The sequence below is a fragment of the Erithacus rubecula genome (assembly GCF_903797595.1).
Source record: "Erithacus rubecula genome assembly, chromosome: 13".
NCBI lineage: Eukaryota > Metazoa > Chordata > Aves > Passeriformes > Muscicapidae > Erithacus > Erithacus rubecula.
In genome coordinates, this window is record NC_136665.1 from 1,618,675 (window position 1) to 1,643,230 (window position 24,556).

Here is a 24,556-nt window from a genome sequence, read left to right on the forward strand (position 1 = left end):
TTTGAGTATTTCTCCACTGATGAAAGCTGATTTGATGACTAAAACACCCCACACCACTAAATGCCTTCCTCTATCAATACCTTCATCCCCAATAGCTAGAGTATGCTGTAAGTAGATATTTAATATAAAATGAATGTAAGAAAAGATCACTAAAGAACTTCAGGTCAGGCTCTGCTGGCTTTATAAGCAAACTGAAAGCAAAATGAATTATTTCTGTTGAACACAGGCAGTTGCTTTGTCTAGGCTGTGTGGAAAGAGAACCATGGTAAATAAAGGTGCATCTTTGCTGCCAGTTTTAAGTTACTTGTTGAAACTCATTGTGGTGGATAACAAAAGCCTGTGGAGTGATGTGTGAGAGAAGCTCCTGGAATGGCTGTAGAGGAAGCAACTGATACAGTTTTGATGCACTTCACTGCTTGGGCAATTACTTTAGTAAATTTTGTGCTCATTTTGTGCCCTGTGAAAACTAGAGGAATTTGTGTTGTCAGTTGGGACAACACATACAGTTGAGACATCAGAGTTGCAAGATTAGAAGTTCTTCATTTCTCTGATTGTGGTGGTATTTTTGGTAGGAAGAAAAATAATGGTAAATCAAGTATGCCTGAATTTCTTGAGATTAATTTTTAAACTGATTGAGCAATACTTCACATTTCAATTACTTTGCAATTCATAATTTAAACGAAAGATGGCATAATATCCAAGCTGGTGATCCAATCAAGGAGATGGAACAGGTTTCCAACACTTCTTGTTGAGCTGCAGTTATCTTCATTTTTCTTCTGTCTCTAGCAAGTCAGAATTATTTTTCTAGAATTAAACACTGGGGTTTTTAGTTGATAACTAAACATGGAAGTGCTTGTCCTTCACTTTTTCCTTCACTGCAATGGGGTTGCAAAGCTCAGTGTGCTCGTTTTATGTTACAGCTGCAGGCCCAAAGCAATGCTCATGGTGAATGTGATGGGGGTTTGATACAATGAAGTGTTCCCTATATTCTCTATTCTCAGGGGCCTGCTCTCTGGGCATCACATTGGGTGATGTTCTCTGACACTGCTGGAAAATTCATAGGGGAGAATTAGAAGACAGAAATTTATCCTTGTGGTTGTTCAAGAAGTAAATACCTGCAGCATGTGAGAAGGGCTTTGGTGACCAGGTGTAAGGTTCTGCCACCTCCTTGGTTTCCCCTGCTGTAGTCTCTTATCCATAGCCAAGTTTGCACCTTAAGCTTAGCTTAACTTTGGTTTGGGATAGGAGTTCAGGTCCACAGGCCATAAAACGTTGTTCATAGTAGAAAGCCCCTGAGGGGGATGGCTCCCCCTCTCTGAAACAGCCTGTTCCACCTTCAGCTGTGCTGTCAGCCCCTGGCAGGCTCATGAGCATGGCAAGCTTTCTGCTGTGGTTTCCACAGAACAGCCCTGACTGGAACTGCATCCCTCCTCTCCATCATTCCCATGTGGCTGGTACCAGGAACTGGCTGTGCTCTGCCCCCAGTCACCCTTCTGCAACCCCATCAACAAAATAAAGTGTTTCTTGTAATTCAGTTTTCTGGCTTCTCGGCAAACAGGGCTTTGAGCACACCAGGATAAATTCTACCCTAGAGAAGGAGGAAATCTCTCTGGTCAGATAATGTGAAATACAAATTGATTAAATTGCCAGTGCTCTTGCAGTCCTGTGTGTGTTGAAGAGTATGAGGAGAAGGAGAGATTGGAGTCCCTTTGAGTCCAGAGTATGTTTCCTGCACATCGATGAAGATAAGTAACATCAATAGAAACTGATTCACTGAGTAATCTTTGGTGGATGCCAAAGATCATCCATTTACAATGCATTCTTTGTCTCTTTTATTGCCTCAGGGTAGTTTTATTTGCCAAGATACAAACTGTGAGCTCGTAGCATGGGCACCTAGACTGGGGGGTGGGGAAAGAACATGTGATGGTAAAGCAAATGAATTCACGTTTCAAATTACTTCCTGTTCCTAATCTCCAGATTGGTTTGCAGCTTTTCCTAGGACACCTGGGGTGGTTCTAGTTGTAAATTAAGTGTTTGCATTTGAAAGGATACCTTACCCTTAGTTGTACCATGTAATTAATTAACATAATGGATTTTAATTTTCTTTTTGTCTAAGATTCTGATGACACAATTCATTAAATGTTTTCTGTGACACAACAAAAGGTCAATCAAAAGTTAAAAGTGAATTTTCACTTCAGTGCTATAATTTATTGCAAAATAATGTTTCTGTTTAAGGTGTGAGAAATGTGATTTCTTTTGCCACTTTTGCCTTTTGAAGGCAGGGATTTAAAATATGTTTTGGTTTATGTGTAGGTACAATACCCCAGACCTTGTAGGGCAGCTGGTGGTGTTAGTGTGTGGAAATATTCCTTTAGAGGAGGTAAAAGGAGGGTGGGTCAGGCTGCTCTGTGTGCCATGCAGTGAAACCATTCTGCTGTCCCCTTAAGACAAGAGGGACCTTTTACTTTTTTATCCAGGTTCAAAACAAGGACTGCAATAAGTAACAATTATAAAAGATGAAAATTAAGCACCCTGATATATTTAGTCAGTTTGCAGTTGTGCTAAAGTATAGATTCATTATAAAATTCAGGAGTTACGCATTTCCAAAAGGAAACAAAATATATCCTGTTCATCTGTGAACAAAAATCTGCTATGCATACTCGTGTGCAAATTTCCTCTCTTGGTATTTTGCTGATGGTGCCTAGGAGAGATTTAAGGCAAATCTGGGTGCTCCCCACAGATCTAACACTGGGGACACCCGTTTTTTCTTCCATTTAACATATTGGCAGGCAAATGTTATTAGCTATCTGCACCAAAGAGTTGGAAAGAGGGGTTTTCCTGCTCTTTTTTCACATTGCCACACTGTGTAAGTCAGAGTGATAGAGAAGACAATGTGAAGGTGTCACATGTGCATCTCTGTGCTCTGGACTGGCACACTTAGCACAGCTGGTGCCAAACAACAAATCCCCATCTCCTTAGCTTGGATTGATCACTCTGTAGTAAAAAGTGCCCTGCCTCTCAGTCCCTGATGCACTGGATGTAAAATGCAGCAGTGCCATTTAGATTTGGCATTTCCAGATCGCCTCTTCCCTCTGGTTTATCAGTGGATGGAAAGATAACCCAGTGTTATCCTACCCTTTTACACCTCACCTCTTTTTCCAAGTTTAGAGGTATGCACAGTCGGAGTATTTTCAAGTTAGGATTGGGATTGGGAGCTGGCTGGAGCAGTCAGTGGGACAGTGGGCACACAGTGGTGCCCTGTCTCAGCCCTCAGGCAGGACAGAGCCCTCCCAGAGCTCAGGCAGGATGGGCACAGGTGCCCTGTGAAAGCAGCCTGAGCTGCCCAGCCTTTTTTATGAGAGTTCAGCACGTTCCATAGAGAGGGCATTGGAACTTACCGTGCTTCCTGTAAGGAAGCAGGAACAAAAATACTCCTTTTTTTATTCTCTTCATTCCACCAACACACGTTGGTGTAGAGTGTTTCTCCACGGTGTGTTGTTCTTGCTTCCACTTTTTTGTTTACACCACTAAAGTTTCTACTCCATATAAAGATTACCATGAAGGAGGTCAGCATTTGTTGTTACTTTCAGCTAGGATTGAGTTTTTGTAGTTCTTGAGTGTGGTCCATGGACCAAAGTCAATGAGGGGAGGCTGAGCTCTGTTAGCACAGTGGTGTCACACACACGCAGCTGCTCCTTGTTCTGTGTCTGTGGAGGGTAACCTTAGCCCAGAACTCATTTTGCTGCATGATCACTGCTGGGGAATGTAGCTTTGTTGGTTTGGATTTCCATGGTGACCACCCTTTGCACTCTACAGAAAGCTTCAGCAGAAGGCCTCTGCTGCATTGTGTGCAAAGGGATGCTGGTGGTGGCACAGTTGCCTGCAGGATCAGCTGAAGGATGTGTAAAATATTCCTGCATTTTAATCAAGTTTTCTATCTGAGCACTACAGTGCATCTCAATGCTGATGGATTTGATAAAATGGGAGTGTACATAAATATTTTTCTGGATTTAAAAGTAGCTGCAGTGCACAGCAGAAACCGTGAAAATATTTTCATGAAATGCCTTTAAGTCTAACTTTATTAGGTAAATAATAAGACCTCCCTTGTAACATTCTTCTTACCCATGTTTAAATATGCAGTTAGTGAAAAAGTGGTTTCTTTACCTTAAAATTGGATTTTGGTATTTTTAAAATTAATATTTATACATGGGAATTGCAGTGATGCTTGTCATTTTACTGACAATTTAAGCATGGTGGTTGCTATCAAAATAAACAACTGTAACACAGTCTGAGCTTCAAGCAGAAAAATTCCTTGGTTTCAAATGGTGCTTGCAGAAAGGCACTCACGGAAAATATGTCCTTCTGCATGGCACGCACTGCACACGTGATCTCTGAGAGCAGCACATTATCCCGAGCCAGATGTCACAAATGCTGCTGGAGAGACAGTTCTGTCCAGGATCTAAAGTAGCAACATTCCAGTATCTACTTTTATACTAAATAGTAATTATGTTCTCGAGCTTTTAGACACTATCTGTGGGGTTTGCAATTCTTTTCACATATGTGTTCAAAAAAACCCGCAGTTCTGTATTTTTTAGAAGTAGAAAATATTAGTAAAAAATGTTAAAATGAGTCACGTGTCTTTCTACTTGATTTTAGTGTGTACACTGAAGCTCACTCATTTCAGTAAATGTAAGTTGTTCAAATGTGGGGGTGGAAAAAACCCCAAAACATTAAACATCAAGTAAACATAATTGTGCTTTTCTTGAGGATGGAGGGCTTTTGTGTTGTTGATGACATGGAGCATAACTAAGCATTGTTAATCTCAGCTGCCATTAATCCCAAAGAAATGCTTTTTGCAGAAATTACATTATTACTGCCATGAAAGAAAGCAGGGAAAAAGGAAATTCTGAGGAACCTTCTGGAATGGAATATTTTTAAAGGATGATTTGGGTTCAGTTGGTTCACACAGGGTGTTCAAGAGCATTATCCCAATGTGTATTTTCCACCTGCATTATTTGTACCATCTCAATGTCTGTTTTCTGCCCAAATTCATTGCAAGATAATTTATTCAGTAACAATTACTTTTTCAGTCTTTTATTATTGTTAAGTAACAGTCTGGAAGGGGGTTTCAGCTTTCCCTCTGTGAGGTCTGCTGGTTTCAGGATATGCTCCTTACATCCTGAGTTTCTCCATCCTGACCCCCACAGGCTCAGTGCCCACCACCCTTGCTCAGCAGTAGCATCAAACACAGCCACAGGAATCCAGTGACCTGGTGCTGCAAATGTTTAAGTGTGCCCTGGGCTGTGGTAACTCTGGATTCCACAGAGAAGGTGCCACTCCATGTGAGGAGAATAAAGCAGCCACCCTTGTACATATTTCACTCGGAAAGGAGTTTTATACATATAATGGTATCAGCAGAGTTATTATTGCAGTCACCTTGTGTTCCTGGTACAGAGTCCTGCCTTTATTGCCCCATGAATTCAGATTAGAGATTTCCCTTTCCCTTTCACTCTACCAACGATTTCTGGTGAAGAGAGTGGCTTTTGTGGCTTCCAGATGAACTTCTTTCTAAGGGGGTTCTCTGGCTCCTGGTCAGCCCCTATACTGCCTTTGGGGGATTTCCAAGCGTCCAGCATCCTTCCATTCATGGATTTATGAAAAGGAAATGTTTCCTCTTGAAGAACCACCACTGTGCTGACTGACCTTTCTTGCAGCTTCTGCTCCTCAGGTATCGTTTCACTGCTAGGGTGAGTGGCAGCAACAGTGACAGCTGCAGAAAGGGGCTTCTGCTAAATTCTTTTCAAAGAGAGGTATTTGGTATTTGTACAAAAAAAAAAAAAAAAAACAACAAACCTGTGTGCCTGTGAATCTGTTGAGAAATTCTAAATCTCTTGATAGCAAAATATAGTTATCTAGTGAGTGATTAATTTTGTGGAAAACCAAAACTGTGCCTTGCTGAAAGCTGCATGATGGGGAGCAGAGGCAGGGCCAGAGGATGAACACATCAGCTCAGAAGCGGCGTGAGCAGCATTTCAGAGCTGTCAGAGACAAACCTAAATTGTGTTCACAAAAGCTCTGCCTAATATTACTTTCCCCAGAGTTGTTGCTGTGGATGTGCATAGTGAGGCAGTGTTATAGTGCACCACTAATGCAGTTCACAATAGCTTCTAGCACAAGTGAGGGTTTGTAGGATCAACTGCTGACTCTGAGGGACAAAACCAGGTCAGAGTAGTGACAGCAGGGAATTTTCAGTCAGGAATCCTGGCTCTGGTCTAATGGTTTGACTGCAGTCTAAGCCTCTTCAAGCATTGTTTTTCTCAGTGCTGAGATTTTGTATATTTGTTTCATAACTTGCTGTGGTTTGTAGGGTTGCCTGGTTTGTATGCTTCAGCCTTGGGTTTCATAACTTGCTGTGGTTTGTAGGGTTGCCTGGTTTGTATGCTTCAGCCTTGGTAAATCAGTGTATCTTTGCATTTTCAAACCTTGTTATTGTGTGGAATTCCCTTTTTTGTTCCAAAATTGCTGTTCTTACCCAAATCTTCTAGCCAGAGTATGGAGAGGCTGCTGGACAGCCTTTCTTTGGCAAGGTTTCTTTTGAGGGCCAACAACACACACTGATCTTTCCTCCCTCTGTAGAGTGCAGCTTCTCCTTTTGTGGGAGGGGATGAAGCAGCAGAACATGTAGATAGATCTGTTTCACTTTTAGTACTCCCATTGATCTGCAAGGCCACTGAGAGAAGTTACTCTTAATTTTCCTCTGTTATGGTTCATAATCTTTATGCTTCAGTATTCCCATCTTTCACACAGCAATAATCTTGTTTAGGTTTTGTAAAGGTGAGGGGCTTTGAGATAAATGGGTGAAAAGTACCACTTTGGGTCTCCAAACCCCTGAAATCAGGGAAGATTTTCTTGCCTTAAAAATACTTGGATTTATTCTTTGGAGAGCAAAAAAGACTACAAAGATTCATTGTTTTGCCTACTCCATAGCAACTGACAGCATAAAGCCTTTTCCCAGATGTTTGTTTAAAGGCTTTATAAGTTCAGTTTTAAAAATGAACTGAAGTTGTAGTTATTATTTTTATGCTGATTTTTGTGTATTGGCATTTAACAATGAAATAATCTAGAACAGAGCCATGGAAAATGCAGAAATGTGTATGAGAGAAGATAAATCCACTTTGGGGGGGACACAAAACTGGGATGAGCACAGGAGCATGTTATCTTTTGAACAATTCCCTGGCATACTTGAGAATTCCCATGCAATTGCAGGTCATGTGGGAACATTTTGAAACTTCGTATGGTTACTGTTCACTGATAATTCTCCCTATGCACCAAAAGAGAATAAAGTGAAGGAGGGTTGTGCTGTACATCCTTGAAACTGATCTATCCCAATCTTTTTTATTGAATACTTGGTTTACATTAGGTGTACAGGTATGAAAAACAGAATTCACCGTGGGAGGCAGGAAGTGGAGGATCCACATGGCTTAGCATATTTTTTTTCATTAATATCCCCCCAAATCCCACTGTGAGAGGAATAACAGGTATTTTGACCTGTAGATGCAATTTATTGTACAATGCTGCATGGCTGTATTTATACTCTGCAGGAAGAAAATTACTCCCTACAGTTTCTTCTGGGTTTTTTTTGCATGTGTAACCCTTTGCTTTTATTCAAGCAAAATGCAAGACAAATGCTTATTTTTCAGCCTTTTCAGATCTTGGTGTATTAAATGTGATTAAGTTGGGAATTACCCTTTAAGCAGGGTCATAATTACTGTAGATTTAGATGGTATATTGTACAAATTGCTGCGTGCTCATAATTACAAATTGAGTTTGTTGCACTCTGGGGGTTTATAAACTTTGTTTTAGCCATTAACACATTAAATAGCAGTGATTTATGTAAATTACTGGATAAACCAAAATTTCAGTGCTGCGTTTAATCTAAGGTTTAATTATATTTCTGTATTAGAAATAAAACAGGGTTAGCTTTAGCAGGGAGGGTTGAATGGTCTGAGGGAGTCTTTCACTGCAGAGATATTATTGTAGTTTGAAAGTGCTGTTTGTTGGGCAACTGGCTGGAAACGGCAGTGGTCCAAAGTGAATGAAGCAGCAGCTGCAGTGAGTGAGCTGCTTGTCACAATAAGCTCTTCCTGTGGTCAGCCAACCCACTCACTTCACAATTATTTCCCTCAAACTTCTGGGCTGGTCTGGAGAGTGTAAAATCAGGCTTTAAAATCTTTGTTTACTTCCTCTTCAGAGAGATTTCCCAGTTCCTTCATTTTTGCTTAAGTCAAGTTGATCTAACGGAGCAAAGATCACTTTGTGTTGTGCTGTAAGTTGTGCTCCAACAAATTGCCAGAAATAAGGATAGTAGGACATGAAAAGTTACTTTTTGACCTCCTTACACTGCTCTACATATTTATACAATATCTTAGTGGCAGTTCTAATGCTAGTTAGGTGTCAAAATAGCAACAGGAGGACAACAGAGAATATACATCCTACTGGTTCTGCCAAAGCTTCCTATGCAAAGTACAGATCGATAAATGTTATAGAAGCCAATGTTTGGCTCTGTGCTGGCAGAAGAACCTCTCCTGCCCCTGTCTTCTGGGGCCTGAAACTTCAGCTCTGTGTGTTCAGCACCTCTGCCATCAGGATAGCAAAGAAACTTAACTGTTTGCCACCAAAAATTGTTCTAAGAAGTCACAGACTCGAGGATCTCTGCTAAATCACCACCTGAGACAGAGTGGCTTGTGCAGTGGGGATTCCAGTTACTGTTACCTGAGGGAACATTTAATGTACACTATTGATTATGGTTGAATTAAAATGGTTTTGGAATGTTGAAGCATTCACAAAAAATCCCACCAAAAATAACTGCAACAGGCTGCCTCGACTCAGAAACCACAATGTTGTCTGCGTAGTGCAGGAAGAATTTGTTTTTCTGTGTTTAATTCCTCGTGTTGGAATACATGCGAGATCTTAAATGTGTGGATGATTTGGGCATTTAATCTCTACTTTAAATTTTAATGACATATTCAAGCAAGAAGTGATCTAACAAAAAACTTTGTACCAGAATGGTCGAAACTAAATTGGGAATTCTGGATGCTTGACATTGATGGGGGGAAAGCCATCTGTAACAATTATCCACGCAGTGTTTGGAATGGGATGTGTTCGTATTGCTTGGTTATTTGCTGATCTAGTGTGATCGTATCTGTAGAAGGAAGATTGTGTTTGAAGTGGCTTCAGAAAAGCACATTCTTTAGAAAAATTCTGTGACTGCTTTTGAGGTCAGAGCTTTCCAGCCACCCTTTCCAGTATGTCTCCTTGACAGCCCACGCTAAAACTGTCTGCCCTTGGTTCCTAAACGGAAACTGATTTCCAAAGGAGAAGTTAACTTTTGGGAACTGCTTGTGTCTGCTTTGGATTTGTCTCTGTTTACAAGTAGAGACGAAGCTTGATGCAGGAGGCATTGAGTCAGGACCAGAAAAACATGGGGCTGTTTGGATCCCAGACTTTCTGCGGGGAAGAGGCTGTCTGAATAACCATTAGATGTTGAAAGCAGGCATTGCAGTGTAAATAGTCTCTGGTTAGAGTCTTGCGCTGACATTCCTATGAAAACAGCCGGTGTAGGTGTGTCCTTCCTTAAAGCTAGTTTCACTGAAAGCTAGTTAAACCCGGGCTTGTTGGAATCTATGCCTAACACTTCCTTAGGAAACTATGCAAAACGCACGCTCCATCCAAATGTTTAAGGGGGGTTTAACTAAAGTTGCTTCGATTCTGAAAGACAGGATTAGCCCTCATGGGATGTATCAATAGGAGATATGTCATATGCACAGCTTTGCGCCGTGCTCCTCCTTGCACCCGGCTCGCCTGAGCATCATTTTCAGTTCCTGACTAAAGTTTCCCCAAACTACAGAGATGGGCCAGCGGAGCTTTGTTGTGTTATTATTATAGGGTATAAAGCTGTGGGGAGGGTGTTGCTGTTTTGTTGTCGGGGGGCCTGGGGCGTCTCGGGCCGGGCTCCGGGCACGGTGAGGGGTGTGAAGGGTGTGAGGGCGGGAGCCAGGCCCGAGAGACCCCCGGGCACGGTGAGGGGTGTGAGGGCGGGAGCCCGGCCTGAGAGACCCCCGGGCACGGTGAGGGGTGTGAGGGCAGGAGCCCGGCCTGAGAGACACCGGGCACGGTGAGGGGTGTGAGGGCGGGAGCCCGGCTCGAGAGACCCCCGGGCACGGTGAGGGGTGTGAGGGCCGCTGGCGTGAGGGGAGCCCTGGCAGCCGCACTTTTCCCGGGAATCCCGCCCTCCACGCGTGCGCTCTGCCCGCTTCCCTGCCCCGCCGCCGCCGGCTGAGGGGAGCGGGCGCGGGGCGGGGCGGCCCGAGGGGCGGCTATGGTGGCGCGGAGCTCCCCGCCTGACACTCCGGCCCGGCCATGTGGTGCCTGCACTGCAGCTCGGAGCGGACCCAGTCGCTGCTGGAGCTGGAGCTGGACAGCTGGTGAGGTGCCGAGGGGTGCGGGGGTGGCACAAAGGGCTCCGCGCCGCCGCTGCCCGGGCTCGCTGTGGGGCGGTGCGGGAGGATGGGATGGGGGGTCCTGCTGGCGCTGGGACCGTCCTTTTGTCCCTGGGGGTTGTCTCTGGGCGTTATTCCCTGGATCGCCCCCGCTGTCCCTGGGGGTTGTCCCTGGGGTCACCCCCGCTGTGCCCGGGGTGTCTCCGGCACGGAGATCGAGAGATCGGGAGCTCGTTCCCCGTGTCCCGGCTCGGGAGCGGGGACAGGCGGAGGCTCTGTCTGCCCTGCAGGAGCCGAGGGTTAAATGATGTGCGCTGGCTGCGGGTGACAGGCAGAGCCATAACCCGGGAGCTGTGGCAGCAGGCTGTGAGCTGACCTGGCGTGTGCCGCTCCAGACACCCGTGTGTACACACTGTTTTTCGAGAGAGAGCAAGGAATCACATGATTTGTGTCAAAGCAGTGTGAGTTTACTGCAGAGCTCCGGTACAGGCTGTTCCCGGTGTCCGGAGCTGGCCCGAGACCTGGCCTTGTCCATGGGAAGGTGTGTCACGCTCCGAGAGGTAAATCAACATTTGCCACTCGTGCCCTCAGCCAGAAAGTAAGATACAAGAAAAAAGAAGTTTAGTTCAAAGGCCTTTAAAGTGCACATACTTGAATTACTGACGCAGGAGAAACAGTGGGATTTGTCATGTTAAGACATACAGTCCCTATTGTAATGATCTTGTTAACTACCAAAATAATGCCTGTCAAAAGTACAGCAACACAGAACTCTGTTCATGAGCTGCCTGAAAACTCCATGCACAGACGAGCTTTTCTCTAGTGTGATGCTTTGTGTGGATTTATGATTAACTAAAAAAGTTATCCTGCACTTGCAGTGCACTTGCAGAATGAGTTTCTCTCTGATGTATTGTGGAAGCTTATTCCACCAAGTAATTCAGCCAAACGCTGAGGTATTCGACTGTTAAAGGAATATTCAATTAGCTAAAGATAGAAAACATCTTAAATTGGGCGTGGGCATGTGTGGAAAAATATAAAAGGAGGAAGTGACTGGATTCAGTGTAACTATGTATGAATGCAACAGTTGCTTTTCTAGAAAAGAAAGGCAGAATGTTTTTTGATAAAGAAAAGTGTTTCACAGTATAGTTTAGTCACACATTTAATGATCCTTCAGGCCATTTTTTACCCTTAAAGAAGGGAATAATGTAAGTTTCCTGTGTGGAGTTGGTAATGTTTGCATAAGTGATGTTACCATTGCCTGGCTTGCTAAAAACATAATTCATAACAGTTACTTTAGTGACAGATTTGCCTGTTACACAGTAACATTTTGTTATTCATCATTGTTTCAGACTTTTTTCCTCCATTTGTACATTGCTCTGCACTTCCTTTCAGTTAAACGTGATTATTCTGCCTGATGTGCTAAAAGAGGAATTGCTGAGTACTTAGTTTGAGTGGTTGTATTTAATTGTGTCTATTCTTGTGGCAGATATCCTTCATATAATCACAGAATTCATTACATCTGTCGAGTGCTTTGGGAGAACTCTAGCCATGCTAAATAAAATGACCCATTTTCCATTTTACTTCTACTTTTGTACCAGGTTTGGTTTTCCTGTTGAGATGTCCTGTTCTAGTTCCTGAAAGATATTGAGAGTACTGGTACAAAGTAGTCAGCTGGGCATTTTTTCTCCTGGTTTAATAGAAGCTCAGTGTTTGGTTTTCCCATGTGAAGTCATCTGTCATCCTTTAATTTTCCTATTTCTACTAATCTGAAATAATTCATTCTCATCCAAGATCTGGAGCTACCCAGTGAAAACCATAGTGCTCCGTGTATCAACAGCATTCAGTTTCTTTGCCCCTTTAGAATCCCTCTGGGAATCCTGGTGCAGTTAATAAACAACCTGCAGTTCAGTTTCATGGCATAATTTGCAGCTTTCAGGCAAGGAAACCCAAGGATTCAGTTTTTCTCCTGAAAAGTGCAAATACCAAGTTGAACAGTAACTCTGATTTGTTGTTCCTGTTAGAGTCTTGTGTTGGAAGGTCGCAGGGACTGGATCCAGGGAGTGCCTGCTGGGCAAGGAGACCTTCTCTGCCTTCACCAGTGATTTGCAGGGTGTTCCTCTGAAAAAATGGGAAGTTATTTCTTAGGATTTCATGGCCTTACATGGGTTTTCTCACCCTGTGATCATTTCATGTTTGGAAAGTGTAAAATCTTTCAAGAGAATCTGTTCATATGGCTGTAGAAAGTGTTTCTCCCAATCCTGGGTCTTCATGAAGAGAATACTTTTACACAGCTTAGAGGCTGGGATTGTTTCATATCTTGGAGGGCCTCAGGAGCAGTGCAGGGACTTTGGGTGGAACAGCTCCTGTGAAACAGCAGTTTACCTTTACACTGATGGTCTTTCCCCTGGAGTCTAAAGATGTTCATTCAAGGCTCCAACTCTGTGAAGAGGCAAATCTCATCATGGTGTAGCTGATTAGCACACTTGATTGTGATTATCAAACAATGCCTGCAAACTGTGCCTGCCCTGAACACCAGTGAGAAGGAGAGGAATAAACAAATCTGGCTTAGAGGTAGCCAGTGCTCTGGTGGTGGATGCCAGCACTCCTGGACATTACCTGTAGGTGTTAGACAGCTGCTCACATACTTCAGTTGTGTTCCTTGATGTTCAAAGCTCAGCAAAACCTTGGGACACAAGTGCTGGAAGTGAGGAGTTGCTTTCTGAGTGAGCCATGAGGCTTCCAGTTGCTGCAGGATTCTGAGAGGTGAAAAGGAGTGTTTAAGGCACTGTATTTTTAAATATTGAATTTTCTAAAAAAATTGTGAAGCACCACAGTCTGAGTCTGGATTGTTATACCTTTTCATTGCAAGGATTTACCATCATACATAAAGGTCTTTCAGGATGCAGGTTTTTTGCTCCTTCAGCATTTACATGGTTATTCTTTGTGAGACCTGATGGTAATTTTATCATTAATTTCAGAGTCAGGCATGTTTTAATCACAACAGCTGCCAATAAATTATTTCTTTTTATGTTTATTTAATAACATAACTGCAGGAGACCTCAGAAACTGTAACCAAGGTGGAGCCCTGATTGCTGTGTTTGTTACATTAAATTTCTGAGGATGTGCCCCTAACCCAGACACTGCCTGATCCACAGAGCAACTGGAATTATGAGGAGGTGGCTCATGAGTTAGGGGGGAAAGCGTGTTGGTGCATTTCTTTTGTGAACTGTGCTTTGTTTAGATGTCATTTGTATTTAAACAGGGTATGGGCCACAAGCCAAATTCATATTCCTGAGCTTGCTGCTTTATTTCTGTTGCCTCGGAAGGCTCTGTAGTTACAAGAGCAGAATCAGCCCTGTGTATAGGGCTAAAAGTTCACTTTTAGTATCTTGTATATTGCCATTTTATATCAAAAATTATGTAAATACAGGTTTTGTTTAATTCATACATCTTTGTTATGCAAAACCAGTTACTGATCATGGACTTTCTCAGCAAGACGTATTAATAAAAAAAATTACTTACATAGCCCTTTTTGTGTCTTCTGGGAATCCATTTGAATTTTATTTAGGTTCCATTTAGGGTACAGACAGAGATGGCAACTTCACTGCACTGCTGTGATTTGACTCCAGGTTTCCAGAGAAGAACAGATGCTGCTTTAATCCACTGTAGCACAAAGCCCCAGTATTACGTTAAAGGGGAATGCAAATTTAGCTAAATAAATCCTTTTGCTTCCTTACAATAGACAAAAGACTAGAATCGTTCTCATGAAATAATTGTAGAGATGTCTTTAATAAAAATAAAGTGAAAAAGACAAGCTTTGGTATGATTAAAAAAATCAAACCATTTAGTCCTTGTGAGAGAAACAGAAAATTAGAATGATGGCTTTGATAGCCTTTGCTGCAGGAAATTGATGTTTTATATCTGTTAATCAGATTCTTTCAGTAGTTCAGTGTCATCCCAGTTAAACTTGTGCTTATAAACAAAGGACACAATTTCCAGTTGCCTTCTGCTGTGCAAGCACAAACAAAATGCCACAGCTATGATTTGACTTCCATTCACATCAGTGGCTACATGCAGGGCATGGCCATAGAAAAAGAATCCTAAGCTTGTTTTGAGGGATACTCGCATTATTTAGGCCAAAAAATTCCAGTCACCCCTAAAGCTCACCAGATTAACAAGGCTGGATGTGTCATGAACACAGAAAAAGAAAACCAAATCCTTCTGTTTGTTAGTATATCCATGACCTTTCCAGTCATCCTCACACAGGGCAAAGGCAGCAGGGATGCAAAGCTGCTGGGTTTTCTGTCACAGGGAATGTTTGCAGCCAGCCTGACTCTGCACTACAGGAGCATTCAGTTTGTTTTTAATTCAATTTTCACTCCCCACCTTTATGGCAGAATGGACCCAGCTCCATCTCAGATCACACAGAGAGTTGTGGCAGCTGGACCCTGAACTGGATGTAACTCAAGTGCAGTGATGCTTTTTAGTACCTGGAGTAGGAATGGTTATAGGAGAGATCCTTCAGTTGTCATGGTCAGGCTGGGACAGGCCGTGTCAGTGCCTGCACAGAATTCCAAGGGTGCCTCCATGGGCAGGAATGGATGATTTAGCTGGAAGCTGTCCTGCCTTTAAAGATAGTACCAGAGACAGGGTTTCCCTCTTTCTTTGGGGTTGTGCTCAGGAAGTCATCCTTCAGAGGAGATGGGGATGTTCCTGATCCAGCTGCAGTTCCCAGGGATCTGAGTACAGAGAACAGGCCTGCAGAAATCCTTGACCTCTTGATGTGTTGCAGCCTAAGAATAGGTTTTCTCTCAATCTAATATCACTCTGTGTTCTCAATCAGGAATAAAACTATCTTTATTTTTCTTTCTGTGTGCTTCTTCATTATTGTAATGTGCTGTGAACTGAGTGTTGAATTTCTGTTCTAGAGGTGTCTAGGGTGATTCTCATGCTTCAAAGTCACCTTCTCACAAGGTGTTAAATGTTAGATAATCTCAGCTGTTCTTGGATTCATGAAAGGAAGTTCATTATTTTTGTTTATGTTTTCTTGTATTTTACTCTGTGAGTCTTGCTTAGAAGACACCAGTGATGTTGAGCATATAGTAGAAACTGGTTTCAAGAAGGAGCTGATTTTAAAACTCTTAGATTTGAAAGAATGGGACCTTGCAACTGATAGATTCCTGTAAATACTAGTCATTACTTGTGAATACTAGTCATTACTTGTTAATACTAGTCATTACTCTCATCACTTGTGAAGTGAGAGAGAACAGAGGATTACTTGGACTTAATGGAACTTGTCCCAAATGATGACAACATGATGCAAACTTGTTTTCCTTTTTTGTTATTAAAAAGTGATTAAGGTATTTTTTATTAGGTTAGCATAGAAGAAAAGTATTCCAGGTTTTCCTACCACAGTGCAGCATGTTACACAAGATCATTTCTCAATCTTTGGTTGAGATTATCAAAATCTGCCTTTGCACAATATCACATTTTCATTTCACAAAATGGTGAGCCTTGTTTTCAGGAACTGGGCTTCTGCCCTCCTTTCCTAAAAGACACTTTTCCATTGTGGAAAGATGTGTGAACTTTGCTGTGGTGAAGAGCCCATAGATAACCAGGGGTTACCCAAGCTGTGTGTTTCAGATTCACATTCTGGTGCAGTTGAGCAGCCTCATGTGCAGCCCCAGCTAAGCCAAGCTGCATCCCCATCACAGACACTGTCACAGAATATTCCTGAACTGGGAGGGACCCACAGAGATCCTCAAGTCAAGCTCTAAGCAAAAGGCAGTGCTGATTGTGGGTGGTTCTGGGAGCCAGCAGTGCTGGGCAGCTGTGCTGCACCCAAAGGAAGCTGCAACATGCCCTGCACAGCCCAGAAACTGCTCCTCTTCTCTGTGTATGCAGTAAAAGATTCCCAAGGCAGGAATTGCTATCTGTGTTACTCTTTTATTGTCATCAGTGAGGTGAGTCAGAAGTTCTATTGAAAGCCTACACTTAATTCCTCTCTGACAGAGAAAGAACTGTAAAATGTATAGACTCAGCATAATGTGGAGGAAATGTAAAAGGAAGGAAATTTGTGAATGAGAAAAAGCATCTGTCAGCTCTTTAGCTGGTTTAGAGGTTATGAGCAATCTTTTGAGGTCCCGTTTCTACAAGAGTGAAGATTTATGTGTAGTGTCTGAGTATATCTGCAAACACCTTCTGTGTTTGAACACATTGCCTTGAATCTAAGCATCATCTACAACAGTGTCTTTTCCACCAAGCCCCACACTTCCAACAAAAAAATCTCCTATTCCTTGGTTTCTTTAAACACTATGTTCTGTACGCTCTGATATAAACCTTGGGTGTGCAGCAGAGGATAAAATCTCCCTTTTATGAGGATGCCTGTGATTACAGAGAGGTGAGCAGTGCTCCTGCTCCAGTGACTTACAACATCCCTCTCCCAGTGTGTGCACAGTGCTCAAGGCCAGTTCCTGCTCCCACTGGCTCGTTAACAACACCCTGAGCTTCACTGGGAGCAGGAACAAGTGTCGTGCTCTCATCCTTCTCTTTCCTACCTGCTGAGAGTTTCCCATGCCCATTGGCACTTCGACATTTCAAAATTACATTGTTTTCCCATAGAAAAAACTGGCAGGGTTTCATTCTCTTTTTGGGTTGTTCTTTTTTTTTTACTTGGCACAGCAAAGTTAGCAGTCAAAGTGGAGGTTTGTGCAGTGATTAAAATGATTTTATATTATATATACTTCCAGTTAGATCAGTGAGAGGTTTCTCTGACCGGACTTGTGACAGCCCATCCTCCTTTTGGCTTGGCTTTTGAAAGTAAGTTACTCTGTAATTTTGAGAGTTTTATCTGTAACTACAGAGGGAAGTCAATCAGCCACTGGAAGTTGAACAGTCCCTTTCTAATTTTAAAAGGAGATAATTTTGGCCAACTATTTCTTAAATCCTAGAGACAGCAAAGTATCTTATATTCATCAGTGACATTGTTTGAAAGCACAGCTCATTAGATAATAACAATGTATTATAAGTAGTTGAAATTAAATCCTTTGGTTGTTCTAAATAGGTCCTTTTGTACAACATTCATTTGCTACAGAAGTTAAAATATGGTCTAAATAAGCACAGTTGTTAGTGCTCTGAGACTTTACTTAGTGCAGTGTCCAGTACAAGAAAGATGGTTTTGTCATTTCTGCTGCATGGACCCTCTGCATGCTCTTTGTTTATGATGATTCTTAAATTCCCTAACAGACATACTGGGAAAGACTGCTCTGCTCAAAAGTTGTTCCTAGCTGTCTGGACTGTGTCATACTTATAAGCATTTCATATAGTGCAGGGTCAAAACTGTAAAATGAGTCAAGTGACAGGCTTTATCAGGTATATCTGATCTAAGATGAGATAGTTTTGTTCTAGGTATGAAATTTCCGGGCCTGAAACATTGACTCATTTAACAGGGTTTTGTTAAGCATCTTCAAAGTAGTTCATGTTTCTATCATATATGGAATATAAGAGGGGAAAGAAGAGTTTTATCCCCCAAGACCTGACTGGGAAGAGGAAATCAGTGTTTGTCTCTGACAGAACCTGATTGCCAGCAAGCTGATTTCTCAGCTGCAGTGCCATTCTCTCACCCCTTCCTGAGATGGGCTTGACACAACAGCTGAAGAGGTGAAAGAGGAGGATGGCTGGCCCAGGACACCAAGGATTCTTGCATTGTATGAAATGCTGCTTCAGCTGTGCATGCAAATCAGAGTTTTTCAGCTGCAGACACTAAATCTTCCTTTTTCAACTTAGCAGTGTCTGACAGTAGAATGTGTGCTATTATCTTGCTATCTTCAGTACATGTCATATATAGTATGGGTTTGCTAAATTAAGAGGCTTTCTGCTGCTGAATGGGGCATCTAAAGAAATTGGAAATAGTTGAGGTCAAATTCTACTACAGCTGCATTGAGAAACTCTGCAAATTTTTCAAGCCTATCATATTGTGTAAAAGTTTACATAGCAGGGACAGGACAAAGTCTGCAGTGGGAGGCAGACCTTCACAGATTTTGTTAAGTGATCCATCCCACAGATACCACAGTTACATTAAAATTGTTAGCTTTAGTCCATGTAAGAAACAAAGCATACTTTTGAAGAATACAGGACATTTGCTAATGTTAATGTGTTTTATGCTTACACATTGAAAAGAAGAACTGGCCATAAAAAACCTTTAAAAATTCTAAAACTTGGGCAGATTTGAGCCACAAGCCTCAAATTATCACGCCATAGTAATCTTTTAATAATACCCATTTTTTAAAGAGTTGTTGCTGAATAAACATATGCTGGGTGATGATTAACTCAGATTGGCAGCAAGTGACGCTGGCTGGATTTACCTGAGATAGAAGTGAACATTTGTAAGCTGTACCCAGGTTCCATTGGTGCTGCCAGTCCCCTTGCTACTTTTGCTAAACAATGGCAGTAAAATACAGCCTTGCCATTAGCAGGGGGTTCAGGGGGCATTGGATGTGCTGGGGAGGGTTGGTTGGCTGGATCCTTCTGTATGTTCCTGTGTCTGGTGGCCAGTATGCTGCCACTGTTTGATAAAGGTGATCTGAGAGCTGCTTAACCTTCCTTGTGCTCCTTGGAAACTGAAGATAGTCTCAAGTAAGCTCTTCCCAAAGGGATATTCTTAGTTCTTAACCCTGTTGTTAAGTGTTATTGCCTAAAATGGGTGGGTTGTTATTTCACTCTATTTGTGTCTCACTGCTGTCCATCTCCTTGTCAGAAGAGACCATGCATTCAATCCTGCATTCTGCTTCAGTGGGGAGAAAATAACCTCTCAGCTTTCACTCCCTGCTCTCTGCTGCTGGCATCTGAGTGTGGGTCAAAATGCCCTTTTTCAAAGAGCATTGTTGTTACTGCCTTTTATGGGGTTACTTAGTGAGAATTACAGCTCGGCAGTGTCCCGGGGATGGGTGCTGGGGTGGTGGGTTCATTTCAGAATCAGGGCTTGGAGCAGGGAGCAGCTGCAGGTTTGCAGGGCACTCAGGGGTACCTGCCTGTCTGTGGAGATCTGCCCTCCCTCAGTGGCTCTCAGACTCTTTGACTCAGCCTGCCGTTATTGGCACTCTCACCACAGAATATTACAGAATAAGTGACTGCTTTGTTAGGGTTTGCTTCTGAGACACATGCAAATGGTGTCTGGATTTTTCTTGCAATGATATTTAACTTCAGTCAGATGAATTACCTGGGACATTACTTTGATGTGCATTCAAAGGTTTCATTTGTTTTGAACAGAAACAGCTGAATTGAGAGTGCATTGGAAGTAAAACACATTGGTCAATATTTCTTTGCTGGATCAAAGCTTTTGTCACTGCCTGTGAATGCTGTTGTCCATCATAATGGCTTTGAACTCTTGGCAGGATATATTTGAAGGTAGATTGGTTTGTTAATGTTATTGTGCTTATTGAATTTGGGGATTTGTCTAAGTTCTTAATATAATTGAGCTCTCTTTACTAGACAGCACAAACCAGACATGCCAATAAGGACTAGGTTCTTGTTCAAACTGTACTAATAATGAACTTCTGCTCAAATGTTCTCACTCCAGTGGGAATATTGTATTGGGGGGGTGGAGAAAAATGCTGAACCATGGCTTATGTGAAGTACATACGGCCATTTCTGCATTTTGAGAAGTTATTGAAGAACCTTTTGTGGGGTAATTTGAGATAATACAATGCACACATCAGAGCTTTAATTGAATGCACCTTGTTTATGGCAGAGAGCACCACAGGTACTAAAGCACAAGGCAGCTTTGAAGCAGTGGGGAGTACCCTGTGCCAAAGAGTGCTGGTGTGAGATGAAGTGGTGTGGGGAGGCACAGCTCAGGAGAGCAGAGTTCTGGTGCAATCATCATTTAAAATTATACATTCGAATCAGGGCTTCCTTGCACTTGTAAAGGGAAAGTTATCTGCAAGAAATTAACTTTTGGAGAGGTTTGTTCCTATGTGGAATGCCCACATTTGGCCTAAACATTTTTGCTATTTGAGTGGCTTGCTTCAGCCATCATGTTGAGAGTGTCTGGCCATACCAGCTGCTGCAGCAGCTGCCATCCTGCTTCTCTCTGTTACTCACTTAGTTCCACGGACGACTTCTGGTCTGCATTCTCTGAGCTAGGTAGAGAATCTGGATCTATTTCAAGTGGAAATCTATAATTAGAAGCTAAGATCACAGTTTGATTGGTTTTAACCTCCACATTTTTAAAAGGAGATGGTGTAAAACAGATGTGTAGCAATTCTTCCTCCCTGGGCATTTGGAGCTGTTTATATGTAATATTTATTTTTGAATGAGGCAGAAGCTTTACTGGAAATAATGTTTATGAAATGGGATTTTAATGCGAAAAGATTCACTATGTGGTTTGCATTTAAATCCATCTCATAAATCATAAGGCAGAGTCCCAAGAAGGTATCTGGATACTTCAGCTGTGGATATGTTGGTGTTTTATGGACAGAAAGTTTCGGGGACCAAGGAAGAAGATAAGTTAGCTGAATTGTTCTGTGAGTCGATGTGACTTAAAGAGAACCAGCTTTACATGCATTTTTCCTGAAGAGGGAAATAAATCATATGGATACAGGGAAAAAGCAGGCAAGTGGGAGAAGGATGGATTTGGCTAAGGAATTTTATGAAGAACCACTCATGCAAATGTTTCACTTTTGCAACAAATGAAATAAAATATCGATTCTTCATTAAGCTGAATTTGAATTCAGGCCTGTGCTGATTACCTGGAGTGTTACTGCTGCTCTGTCACAGCCCTAATTTAAAATCTCCCTGCCCTTGGGAAGAGGCAGTGGGCCCTTGTATTGTCATGGTTAAGCTGAGTGGCTTTATCACCTTGTGCTGACTGGAATTTTAAGCTGGATATATTTTTGTTGCTGTGTTTATAACACTCATACTGCCTTTCCACAATGTAGAGGAAAACAAATTTATTCTCTGTACCCTTGAATTTGTGTTTATGCCTCCAAGGATCTGAAATGCTGTGGAAAAATCTTTAAAGATGTAACAGCACAAACTTATTATACTGTCATACTTCTCTCTGTGTCCAAACCAATTTTTTAACAGGATTAATATAATGCTGATTGGTTCTCATGCATGTACTATCCAGTTGTTAGGGCCTGTTTTCAATTTCATGACTTTATATTACACTGTTGAAAGTCCATTCTAAAAGAGTGATGAAAATAATACAGATTTCAGAGAATGCTCATTGCTAAAAAAGCTTCTCAAGCATTTGCTCTGTTCTGCTGGGAGAGTGTTCTTGGGCCTATTTTAGAATGTTGCATGCATTTTGGGTTTGGCATTTGCATTATTTAGAAACATGTTTCATTTCTTTGTTCCAAACTAAATCTGCAGCAAACTGGTTTGAACATTTGGGTGATTTCTGTGAGCATATGTTCCCATTATCTTCATATTTTAGTTCTAAAAATGCACAGGGACACTTGACTGCTTGTGAACTGGGGGGTTTCTGAGAGGCAGCACTGAATCATTTCTTGCATGTGATGTTATTGTTCTATACTTCCTTTTTATATGCACGTAGTTCTAAAGATAAGGTTCTGGGCCACAGGAGGAAAGGGACTTTCTGTTTTTCTGGTTATCAAATGTCTGTTTTTCATAGTATAATTTCTCTGACAGATAAATTCTTGTACCTCTGCATCCAAACCAGCAGCTCCTCTGGTCATTTTGCCATTAGTCAGTGGGAGAAATAAATCCATACTCATGGAAAAGCTTGGGGTTTGCTCCTTACTGGAATTCACATCTTTTTTAAGTTTTCCATTTTAAGCTCAAATGTTGAACTTCATTTGAAGGAAAGAGAAGGTGTGAATATAAAAAATGAAAAACAAAGAATAACACTAGATAGTCAAACATCCTGAATAATGCATTATTGTTTTAAAATATGGTAGTGGATATAGTATACTGGTGCTAATTACAGGCTTTGTGATTAGAAGTAATAATTGAAAGTGTAAAATGAGATCCAGGGAAGAAAACACCTGCCAGGTTTGTGCTGCTAAAATGCCTGGAGAGGAAATTTTGCTTTGGTCATGGCTAACCATACAACTGGAGAGGGAGAGAGGAGACAGAGCTTCTTCTTATTGGGTAGCCCTTGAAATAAACTCATGCCCTGAGTTGTGGGGAATGACTGGAAAATCAGGACCTTTTCCTAGCAACAGCAGCTCCTCCCCTTTTTGTCAGCCTGGATTTTTTTAATGTATTAGAAGCTGATGTTTATGCAGGAAGAAATCTTCAGTTTCTGATAAAATGCTAGTTTAGTCAGTGCTGGCCAGTGTTTCAAAAAGTAATTTAGTTGTATTAAATTTTTCAATGGCTCTATTTTAAATTTTTGTTCATTTAAAGTCATATTAGTAATACTAATTATTTTTAAATATTTCATTTTCATTCTTTAGCTGTTCCATTCTTTGCCTCTTTGTAAAATACTTGCAAGCAACCTTTTATTTTTTCTGGCTTGGCAGACAATGAATGTCTATTTTTTGCTGAAACAGGAGTATAATAAAACAGTTGGACTTCTAAGTTAATTTCAGCTGTTTTGCATTCTCTTAATATTAGACAATTAGAATATTCAACAGATTGCTGGGCTCACTAGTAATATGCAGTTGCACATTGCAAGGAGATGAATCAAATTAATCCACTAGATTATTTTTTTTAAACAATTAAATTGTTTAAATTTCATTTAAAAGTAATTGTACTGGACATGTCTGGTAGGTAGCAGATGCCTCAAATTGGAGACCTTTATTAAGAAGCTGTTTCTAATTCCAGTTGTGACTTTTCATTAACATTTATTTAATAATATATATATGTATATGTAATAAAATCCTAAGTAATAATTATTAACCATATTACATTGTCCATTTTTGTAGTGTGCTTAATATACTTCATTTTTCCCCCATCAGAGAGAGGCTGTGTGTGCAGGGTGTGGAAGTGAAGCAGTGCTGGGGAGGTGTCTCAGCTACTCCCTCAGTCCCAGGGAGACTTCTCCTGGTTCTTGCTGCAAGCCTGGAGCAGAATCCTTGACATTTTTGTGTGCTGGCAGTTTTAATAAGTGCACAGATAAAAACCACCCTCATAACACTGCAGTGACTGGCTCATGCTCTGAGTCTGGGTAGGAGTTACAGAATGGTTGGTTTGGAGAAGCCCTGTCAGGCAGAGTCCAGCCATTCCCCCAGCACTGCCACATCCACAGGGATTTTAAACCATCCCCCAGGGAACAGAGCACCTGTGCAGAGCAGCCAGTTTCTCCAGAAGGCTGAGGGCAGCAGTGCCAAAGGCTTTGCTGCAGTCCCTGCAGGTGACATCCCCAGCCTGTCCCTCACCCCTAAAGCAGCTCACCTTGTCACAGGAGCAGAGCAGGTCGGTCAGGCAGGACCTGCCTTTCCCCAGCCCGGGCTGGCCTGGCCTGATCTCCAGCTTGTGCTGTGTTGACACTCAGGGTGACCTGCTCCATGACCTGCCCAGCACTGAGGTCAGGCTGCCACATCTGGAGTTCCCCAAACTCTCCTTCCCTCCCTTCTTGCAGATGGGTGTTTTATATTTGATAACCTCCAGTTACCCAGGGCTGCTGGGAGATGATGGAAGCTGGCTCAGTGAGCACTTCTGCCAGCTCTGTGCTGCTCCCCTCAGTGGAGCAATCCAACTTGTCATCCTTACAGCTTCACACAAGTCATATTTGTTGACATATTTTTCTTCTCCAAACATATGTAAAGTAGAAGAAGTAGAAAGCAAGCTGCTTTTCTTTGCCAGTGAAAGTTTCACTTTAATGAAATAATTCATATGGAGCTTCAGCTGCTCCTGGGAGGCCAGGAAGAGCTGAGTGGGGGAAAGCCTTGAAGCCTGTGCATGTGTTTGCTTGGAAGGGCTGCTGTTGTGCCTGTTGTGAAAGGTAATTACTCCCATGCTTCAAAGGTCAGGTGGCAGGGAATAGGCCCATGAGCAAAATGGGATCAAGCAATAGAGTCAGTCAAGCATCACGTTTATATCTGGAAAAAGTACAAACAGCAGACTAAAAATTGAGAAGAAACCCTGAACTT

General features: G+C 42.0%; 2 protein-coding genes across 15 annotated transcripts in view; one reads left to right on the top strand and one right to left on the bottom strand.

Annotated features, from left to right (window-relative positions):
- The window catches only part of LOC306807311 (uncharacterized protein), a 1,031,843-nt gene that overhangs the window by 826,526 nt on the left and 180,761 nt on the right, over positions 1-24,556 (bottom strand). The gene's annotated exons all lie outside the window — the stretch shown is intronic.
- IQSEC1 (IQ motif and Sec7 domain ArfGEF 1) overlaps positions 1-24,556 on the top strand; it is a 261,481-nt gene that overhangs the window by 199,035 nt on the left and 37,890 nt on the right. For 2 of the 14 annotated variants that reach the window (XM_079317381.1, XM_079317374.1), the window contains exon 1: positions 10,320-10,484. The exons of the other annotated variants lie outside the window; for them this stretch is intronic. In XM_079317381.1, the coding sequence (XP_079173507.1) occupies positions 10,420-10,484 (65 nt within the window). In that variant the 5' untranslated portion in view covers positions 10,320-10,419. Of the gene's footprint in view, positions 1-10,319; positions 10,485-24,556 lie in introns of those variants that run through there. 14 annotated transcript variants of the gene reach the window in all.